At 42.8% G+C, this 10,155-nt stretch overlaps 1 protein-coding gene across 1 annotated transcript; it reads left to right on the top strand.

Moving 5' to 3' along the window:
- The first annotated feature begins 823 nt into the window (after positions 1-823).
- LOC121571659 (atypical chemokine receptor 3) lies at positions 824-9,375 on the top strand. The gene is made up of 2 exons (XM_041883252.2): positions 824-990; positions 6,948-9,375. Exon 2 carries the CDS (start codon positions 6,998-7,000, stop codon positions 8,132-8,134), a length of 1,137 nt encoding a protein of 378 aa, XP_041739186.1. The 5' UTR covers positions 824-990; positions 6,948-6,997; the 3' UTR covers positions 8,135-9,375.
- Positions 9,376-10,155: the final 780 nt, after the last annotated feature.

Genomic DNA, 10,155 nt, shown 5'->3' with positions numbered 1-10,155 from the left:
TGTCTTATTTTTGTAAAGCCCATAACCATGTGTGTGAGGTGTATACTTTTGTTTCAAAGTAGATTTGTTTAAGACTACCAAGAAACACTCTGTGTGACCCTGATTTAGCCCACTGCAGTAAAAGGTTAAAAAGGCTTCTAAAGTTAGTAATTTCCACTTTAAAATGTCAGACTTGATTTGCCCTAATCTGAAACTGCTAAATTAAGATCCTACATTGGTGTGTTGTTTACCTCAGTTTCATAATTAGTCACTAACAGTTGAGAGGAGATTAAAGAAGATGGGTGTAGGCTATCAACATTATGTATTTGGAAGGGAACAATACATATTTGCATACTCACAATTGAATAACACGTTGTAATACAGTATGCCTGATCTAGGGTACAACCATAAGCTTGAAATGGCAAACGGAATACATGTTATATGAAGTTAGATGGGTCTATCACCCAAACCACAACAATGAAAATGACAACAAAGCTAAGCTTGTTGCTATAAATTGAAATGAAGAATGTACACAATAGTAGCCTATTGATTTCTATCATAGACCTATCTCAGATAATGACTGTCTACTTAGTAAATCTTTAATATCATCTCTCTCTGGCAGTGTGCACACAATACATCCACCTGTGTGCAAAGCACAAACGTGTTTCGACTACTGGGCAATTGTTTGTGGGACAAAGTGAAAATCAGACGCCTTTTTTTCGTCTTGGCAGAAACTTCAATGACTGTGTTTTGGGACCTGCCTTGGGAGGCGTATCACTACGCAGTAGGTTAGGCCTATATTAACAAGTGCAGTGGGAGGCACGGTTCACTATCGCTGGGAGAAGAAAGACACTGGACACTCACCCACTCATTCGAAGCCAGATATCGGAGAGCTCACAACCACCTCCTCTCCCTATCTCGGACAAAGCATAACTGGACATCACTTCGCCCAGGAGAAGCGGTGCATTCTTCGAAGAGGCCACGCGTAAAGCAGTTTTTTCTCAATTACAAGTAAGGCATTGCATTTTACATTAATTTTAGTTTCTGGGTAAACCAGTTGACAGGAGCATCTCCATAACAAGAGGCTGCGGGCCAAACAGCTGCACTCCTAACATTTCGGTTTCGTACACAGCCGATAGCCTATTTTATGTTTCAGCTAACACCGCATTTGGTAGGCTAATGGTGCGTTGTTGAGTTTTGGCTAAAACATTAGCCTAATGTGACAACTGGCCTCTGAAGTCCTCGAGTCGTTCCATCCATAGAAAGGGCCATCGGCTTTCGCAGCGGGGCGCGCGGATTAGCAGTGCCCATTCAATAAACGCCAACAGGTTCCACACCGAGTCCCCTGGCATTTGATAAGGAATGTGGTTTGTTTTCAGGGCAGATTTAAACCTGTTTTACGGAATTGAATGTGTTCTCAGATAGGCTACAGGAGCTTCACTTCGGATTATTTCAGCGCTCTCTCGCGCGTAATGGCAATGTAGTGATATAAAGAACAACTCGGTTTTGTAACTCTACATAAGTGCGTGTTTCTCACTTATGTAAATGAATCCGGTCCCTAGCATATAAACAAATATTTTCTCATACAATTTAAAGACATTATCAAAATAAGCATTGTGACGCATGGATAATGTAATACCATAGAAAAGTGCAAATGCGCTAGAAAAGTGCCAATAAATGTGCTGGGGTAGAAAGGTTGCCCATATAGCAAATATATAACCAAAACGAAAGAGTTTATATTCCTCATCTCATATATGGTTCTGGCCGCTATAGGGACGTTTGTGGGCCCTCCCTTGAACCCTCTCCTTTTGAGTCCTTTCTTTTGCAAGACAAAAGCCTAAACCAACAGGAGAGAGCTCTTAAAGCAAGAGAGAGCTCCGATCTTTTATTGTCACACCTGCAGCATTCTCTGGTTCTGGATTAACACATGAAAACATTGCTCCTTATTTGTCATGTATTGGAATGCATGCATCATCTGCCCTGCATGCTGCTTGGCTAATGTGTAACCAGATAGGGAATCCACAGGGATCATAAGATACAGATGTAGGATCTTTAATTTGATAACTATTTTGTTGCTGAGAATTTTCCTGCTCAGCAGGAAATGCAAACTTTATTTATTTAACTAGGCAAGTCAGTTAAGAACAAATTCTTATTTACAATGACAGCCTACAGGACGCTGGGCCAATTGTGCGCCACCCTATGGGACTCCCAATCACGGCCGGTTGTGATACAGCCTGGAATCTAACCAGGGGGTCTGTAGTGATGCCTAAAGCACTGAGATGTAGTGCCTTAGACCACTGCGCCACTCGGGAGCCCAATAGTCTTGTGTATTTAAGGTCTAAAAAGGCTTCTAAGGTTTTTAATTTCCACGTTGAAATTTCAGACTTGATTTTCCCTTACGAAAAATGTATCAACCCCTACAAAAATGCCCATTAATTATAATCCACATAATAATTCACATTTCCTGTTGCTGCAGGATTATTTTCCTGCTGTAGCAAACTGGCTCAAATTAAGATCCTACATCTGTACAGCAGCCCTCACAGTGGTGCCAAATATAATACATTTACATTTGACATTTTAGTCATTTAGCAGACGCGCTTATCCAGAGTGACTTACAGTTAGGACATTCATCTTAAGATAGCTAGGTGGGACAACCACATATCACAGTCATAGTATACATTTTTCCTCAATAAAGTAGCTATCAGCAAAGTCAGAGCTAGAAAGTGGGAACATATAATGCTCATGTTTATACAGGCTCTCATGTTCTATGTTGTAACCAGCTCGGCCTTATTAGGCATTTGGAGTATGTTGAAACTAAAGGTTTGTGAACGGAATATTCCCCAGTTACTTGTAATGAGAGTTTGAGGGGGAGAGAGAGTGCTTATCAGTGCAGTGTTCTGCTGCTGCTGTGTGTGTGCGTGTGTGTGTTTCTTTGTGTGTGTGTGTTTGTTATCAGATGGGCTGAGTATGAAGGGGATAATGGATCAGAGAGATGTGAGCTGAGCTGGCACCTCAGGTGTTTCTGTTTACCATATAATAGAGATGAATTACAAGGACACTTATGTATGAGGGCCTGAGTTAGACTACAACATCCCTCTATTAGGAATAATTACAATTCTACAGAGTTGAAGGGGTGAAGTGCCAAATAAAAATGAAAAGGGTTATCAATTGAATAGCTCCTTGATCACTGATAGAATCAGCTGAAACTAGAGGCAGTCATAACACAGACACACACACACACACACACACACGACTATGGGCCACTGCTATAGACATGTGCAACAACACATTCAGTCACAGATAGGCCCTCCTCTCTCCACTGTCAACATGGTCTCCTGTAAAATCGCAGACAGTTTGGCGTGGGCGATGTGGTATTCTGCGGTCACACACTCTCACACAGCTCACTCACACAGCTGCTCTAAGCGGTCACGTTTCAATGCACTTTAACCTGCTGTATTGTCCAGCGGTCGCCGACCTGTCTTTGACCGTGGCTGGACCGTGTCTTAAGTGGTTAAACCCCTCGGTAACCCCGCTCTGATGTCTCCCCACGTCTCAGTCTGTGGGCATGCATGTCAATCAGGAGGAACAGGAGGGATTAAATCACTGATGGCTCATGTCTGACCTCTCACCTTTAACCCCTCACCTCTCACTCGTCATGTTGTGGCTGTCATGGGAAGAGAGACATCAAGCTAGAGCGTAAAATGACCAATCACAATCAGACATACAGAGAGGTCCGAGGTTGTGCTGTGACCCTGGTATACATAAAACAGAGAGCAGTGTGTGTGTGTCCATATGTGTACATGATGTGCATGCATGAGTGTGTAGGATCCCTTTGTGTGTGTGTGTATACTGTATATGATTAGCCTCAGATATTTTCAGATGATGTTGTTGTGGTTATAACAAATCTGTCGTCTCTCTCCTCCCCTCACTTTATTTCTGGAGGAGCAGGGTCGCATGGGAAAATATTTTCTTGTAACAAATGCGAAAATGGAAAACATGATTTAAAGCGACATCAGGTTTCCCATTCCGACTGACGCTGGATCTCTGAACGTGCTGCCCTCTAACTGGACATAAAAAGATGCAGAGTTTGCAGTCATTCCTCAATCTAACCAAAACAAAAGTCTTTATGAACTCATAAAGCAGTGTTTTAAGAGTTAACTACATTTAGATTATTTGGGATCTGGTGGCATATCATAAAAAGCTATGTGTTTTTTTGGTTCATTTCATTTGGAGGCTTATTGGAGCTCATAACATACCATAGTGCTCTCTGTAGAAGTAAATACCATAGAATGCAGTGCTCTCTGTAGAAGTAAATACCATAGAATGCAGTGCTCTCTGTAGAAGTAAATACCATAGAATGCAGTGCTCTCTGTAGAAGTAAATACCATAGAATGCAGTGCTCTCTGTAGAAGTAAATACCATAGAATGTGGTGCTCTGTGTAGAACTTAATACCATAGAATGCAGTGCTCTGTGTAGAAGTGAATTGCTTTTCTGATCTTACTCTGCCCCAGAAATAGAGTAAGGTTAGAACTGATCGGTTGAGGTCTCGTTAAGAGAACTCAGGGCAGCACTCACTAAATATAATTCAAACATTTACTGTGACATGTTGTATGTATGTTGATGCCTGGTTCCAAACAGACAGATTGAGAGACGTCCCAGCTAGCACATTTTGTTTCCTTTGAAGTTGTGTGAACTTACGTTTTTGGTTTCCCATTGGAAGCCATACGTTTCCTGACCGGTAAAACATAACGTTTTTTTAAACGTTCAGAGAGCGGAAAATAAAATGTAGCCTTTTCTGGGAACATTAATTTTTACATTGCAGTGAGGTTCTGAGAACGTTTTACTATGATTCCCTGAAGGTTTTCCTGGGAGGTTTTATTAACGTTCTGATAACGGAAATTACAGGTTATTTGAAGGTTATTAAATAACGCTCTGAGAACATTCTCTAAATGTTGTGAATGTTTTGAACGAAATGTACAGGTTATTTTGAGGTCTTTTAATAAATTCCTTAACTTTCACTCAATGTTTCAATAATACTGCTAGCTTAGGTTAACTGTTTTGAACTCCAAGCACACATGGAAATTAATTTGCTAAGGCATTAATTATGCAAACACGTTTTTTTAAATTTATTGTGGCACATCGTCAGCGAGATTCAAACCTATGATCTTCTGTTCTTTATCCATTACATTAGTCTACTGCACCACCAGGATGGAGCTAGCATGCCATGTATTTTAACTCATACAAAGCTGTTAATTTTAGTCTATTCAAACAGACCCCATTTCAAAGGAAACAAGCACTCATTAGGATCAGGTGTGGTCAATTAGTGTGCACGGCCAGGATAGAGAGAGTTTTGTTGATGCTGAGAATGGAATATATATATTTTTAAATAACATTCTTAGAACGTTCTTTGAATGTTACTAATGTTTTCTTGTGGCTTTTATGGAAAGTTTTCTTAATGTTCTGAGAACATGACTTTAGAACCATGAGGAAACCTGCAGAAAACGTTATGCTGAAATGATGAAATTCCCACAGAAGAATGTTATTTTTTTACATTCTCTGAACAATTTGAGAACATTACTTTAAATAGAACCACGAGGAAGGCTGTAGGAAACGTTATGCTGAAGTACTGAAATTCCCACCTATAGTTCTCAGAATGTTATGTGCTCCCTGGGTATCTATCCTGCACCATTCCCAGAAATTTGTGGGAAGGTTGTATGCAAAATAACCATAGGACAACCACGCTCTCACCAAGCTCTAAGAAACATATGTTTCTCAGAACGTTATGTGCTAGCTGGGAATGGTGCAGGATAGATACCCAGGGAGCACATAACATTCTGAGAACCATATGTTTCTTAGGTGGGAATTTAAGGACTTCAGCATAACGTTTCCTACAGGCTTCCTCATGGTTCTATTTAAAGTAATGTTCCAGAGTGGAAAAAAGTAAGCCTGTACAGAATAAAAATATTCCAAAACATGCATCTTGTTTGCAAGAAGGCACTAAAATAAAACTGCAAAAAATGTGGCAAAGAAATTAACCTTATGTCCTGAATAGAAAGCGTTATGTTTGGGGCAAATCCAACACAACACATCACTGAGTACCACTTGTCATATTTTCAAGCATGGTGGTGGCTGCATCATGTTATGGGTATGCACAGGCAAAATCCTAGAGGAAAACCTGGTTCAGTCTGCTTTCCAACAGACACTGGGAGACAAATTCACCTTTCAGCAGGACAATAAACTAAAACACAAGGCCAAATATACTGTATACTAGAGTGCTTACCAAGATGCCATTGAATGTTCCTGAGTGGCCTAGTTAAAGTTTTGACTTAAATCAGCTTGAAAATCTATGGCAAGACTTGAAAATGGCTGTCTAGCAATGATCAACAACCAACTTGACAGAGCTTTAAGAATTTAAAAAAGAATAATGTGCAAATATTCTACAATCCAGGTGTTCAAAGCTCTTAGAGACTTACCCAGAAAGACTCACAGCTGTAATCACTGCCAAAGGTGATTCTAACATGTATGTAGTCCCCTGTAGTCAGTTGGTAGAGCATGGCGCTTGCAACGCCAGGGTTGTGGGTTCGTTTCCCACAGGGGGCCAGTATGAAAATGAATGCACTCACTAACTGTAAGTCGCTCTGGATAAGAGCGTCTGCTAAATGACTTAAATGTAAAATGTATTGCCTCTGGGATGTGAATACTTATGTAAATGAGATATTTCTGCATTTAATTTTCAATACATTTGCTAACATTTCTAAAAACATGTTTTTATTTTGTCATTATGGGGTATTGTGTGTAGAAAAAAATATCTATTGAATCCATTTTGTAATTGAGGCTGTAACACAACAAAATGTGGAATAAGTCAAGGGGTATGAATACTTTCTGAAGGCACTGTATGTTGATGTTTAGTTCCAAACAGACAAAGTGATATCAGGACTGATGGGCTGCTGTCTTCTTGTCTCTATAGATCCCAGGTCAGTGAGGTGTGTGCAATCGTTCCCAGCAGACGGCAGAAGGATGAACAGCTTCGATCTGGTTGAGCTGCTGGACACGTGGGAGGACCTGAACCTCACTGGCCTCTTGGAGAATGGGACGCGCGTGGAGTTGGTCGGATGTCCAACAGCGTTCGACCGCAGCGCCCTGCTCTACTCCATGTGCATCCTCTACGTCTTCATCTTCCTGGTCGGTTTGGCCGCCAACGGCCTCGTCCTCTGGGTTAATGTCCGCGCCCAGCGGACCACTTCCGGTTCCTCCCCTCGCCATGAGACCCACCTCTACATCGCCCAATTGGCGGTGGCTGACCTGTGCGTTTGCGTCACGCTGCCCGTGTGGGTGAGCTCCCTGGCGCAGCATGGCCACTGGCCCTTCGGTGAGGTCGCGTGTAAGCTCACCCACCTGCTCTTCTCCGTTAACCTCTTCAGCTCCATCTTCTTCCTGGCCTGTATGAGCGTCGACCGCTACCTGAGTGTGACACGGCCCGCCGACAGTGAGGATGGGGGCCGGCGCCGGAAGCTAATTCGCCGCAGCGTGTGCGTAGGGGTGTGGCTCCTGGCTCTGGTGGCCTCCCTGCCAGATACCTACTTCCTGCAGGCGGTGAGGTCATCACACGGGGAGGTAGTGCTGTGCAGGCCGGTGTACCCAGAGGAACACTCCAGGGAGTGGATGGTGGGGGTTCAGCTGAGCTTCATCCTGCTTGGTTTCGCCCTCCCCTTCCCTATCATCACTCTGGCCTACGCCCTCCTGGCCAAAGCCCTCTCCTCCTCCTCCTGTTCCTCCTCGGCGGTGGAGCAGGAGCGTCGTGTGAGCCGCAGGGTGATCCTGGCCTATACCGTAGTGTTCCTGGGCTGCTGGGGGCCCTACCACGGAGTGCTCCTGGCCGATGCCCTCTCCCTGATGGGCCTGGTTCCTCTGAGCTGTGGGCTGGAGAACGCCCTTTACGTGGCCCTGCACCTCACCCAGTGTCTGTCCTTGCTCCACTGCTGCTTCAACCCCATCCTCTACAACTTCATCAACAGGAACTACCGCTATGACCTGATGAAGGCCTTCATCTTTAAGTACTCAACACGTACAGGCCTGGCCAGGCTCATAGAGCAGCCCCACGTCTCTGAGACAGAGTACTCTGCCGTCGCCGTGGAGAACCCACCACAGATCTGAGACTGAACTCTAGAGCACACCCTGGAACTTCAGAACACACCACAGAACTCTAGAACATAGTCTGTCCACCTGACCCAAAATGACTGAAATGACCTAAAATGCAGTAACCCATGATAACCTATATAGGCTAGATTCGGGCCCTCACATCAGAACAAAACTAAATATGTGTCTTAACAACTAGAGCATAACAAATAACCTTGCCCAAAGCCTAGGCTGTACACATACTTCACCACTGCCACAAGTCTGTGTGCCCTCATCTGAAGCAAACAAACATTATTTATAATCCAACAGACCCCTCACATAAGCTACCTGGGTATTTCTCCTGCTACCATGCATTCGTAATAAGGATGTGAGGGACTGCAGTTACAGGCCATTGTCAACTCAGACTAACGATGTCTGGAGAAAAGCACTTATATCGAGTGGAAGAGTAGATTCTCTGTCTGACAAACAGACTGTTTCTGAAGTAGTGCCATTGTAGTCATGGCGACACTCTCTCTCTCTCTCTCTCTCTCTCTCTCTCTCTCTCTCTCTCTCTCTCTCTCTCTCTCTCTCTCTCTCTCTCTCTCTCTCTCTCTCTCTCTCTCTCTCTCTCTCTCTCTCTCTACCTACTTCAAGCCATACCAATCCCAGTTTGTCTGTCTGAAGAGTCCTATATAGCAGGGGCCGCTAGCCAAGCATTGCCTGTATTTTAGTTACAGCAGTAATTGTATACTAAAGAGTTGACCCAATGGCTACATTGTTTTTTAAACTGCTAGAGGTGTGTGTGTGTGCTTGTGTGTGACACCTCAAAATCCACTTTGTAAATAGTTAGAAGGGCATTGAAATACATATATGATCATTGTTAGATTGTTATTATTCAACTTTCTATATACTGTATTTTTGTACATATTATAAAATACTTTCAAATTTTGCATTGTTTATGTACAGATGTAGGACCTTAATTTGATCACTCTTTTGTTCTTGAGGATTTTCCTGCACCACATTTATTCCTGATTTACATAGATTTACAGAAAACCAGCACTAACACATGGTTAAATGTGACCCACCGCCTCGATTCGGTCTTATGTAGCACATTTGAAATTGTGTTTTTTACATTGAATAAAAGTAGAGACTCAGAGCTACAAAATGGTGTATCATACACTGCAGCTGAGAAACAATGGGGAAATAATTCTGCTTTGAAAGTTGATAAACTTGTAATCCCACTTTTGAGAAAATGGCCCTTGAATGTTTTGGTACATCTACTGGAGAGCTCTTCTTTGTCTACACCCATTCAGCATTGTTCACACCCTCTTAAGCCTTAGCCCCACACATCTCTTTAAGGATTCACATGTGAAGCCATGTGCTAAACAGAGTGAGTAAGGTAATGTAGTAAACAACCAAATATTTCAAGACTAAAAGCAGTGTAAGTAGTAGCCTACAATAAGGAAAAACTACAAATACACTTTATCTAGTCCTTGGCCTATATCCTAACCTGACTTTGAAAGTGTCCAGATATAAATATTTTATAAATTGAGTGGTCATGTGAAATAAATGCTATAACCACCCCCCAGCCACACCTAGCTAAGTGGATGGGTCACTATTGTCTGTACATGAAATACAATAGATGGCTGAAATCACCCCAAGACACACCTGGCTAACTTGATGGGTCATGTAACCATTCTCTTGCGAAGTGAATGCTAGTGAATGCTAGTTAGTTAGCTAAACAATAAACCATAATCCCAACCCATAGCTACAGTACAAAGGGTCATAGCTAGCCACCATGCATGGATGATCACTTCACGGCAGCGTGTCTTTTCCGTTTGGTTTGTAGTTAGCTACAGCTTGTTTGGCCCGTTGTTGTGTCAAGTCACTCCGGTTCACACTGACTGTGTGCAGAAAGTAGTCCATCACAACTTTCTTCCACTGATCTTTGTCGATAGCCCCTGATAAATTCTGGGCAGCAATGTTGTTGAGAGCAGTAGCAACGCTTTCATGTTATAGACCGAAGCGTTCTACATGGCAGACCAATCCGAACTCATCTC

Source organism: Coregonus clupeaformis, chromosome 40 (assembly GCF_020615455.1).
Source record: "Coregonus clupeaformis isolate EN_2021a chromosome 40, ASM2061545v1, whole genome shotgun sequence".
Lineage (NCBI taxonomy): Eukaryota > Metazoa > Chordata > Actinopteri > Salmoniformes > Salmonidae > Coregonus > Coregonus clupeaformis.
Note: the sequence above shows the minus strand (reverse complement) of the source record. Positions and strands in the feature narration are given on the sequence as shown.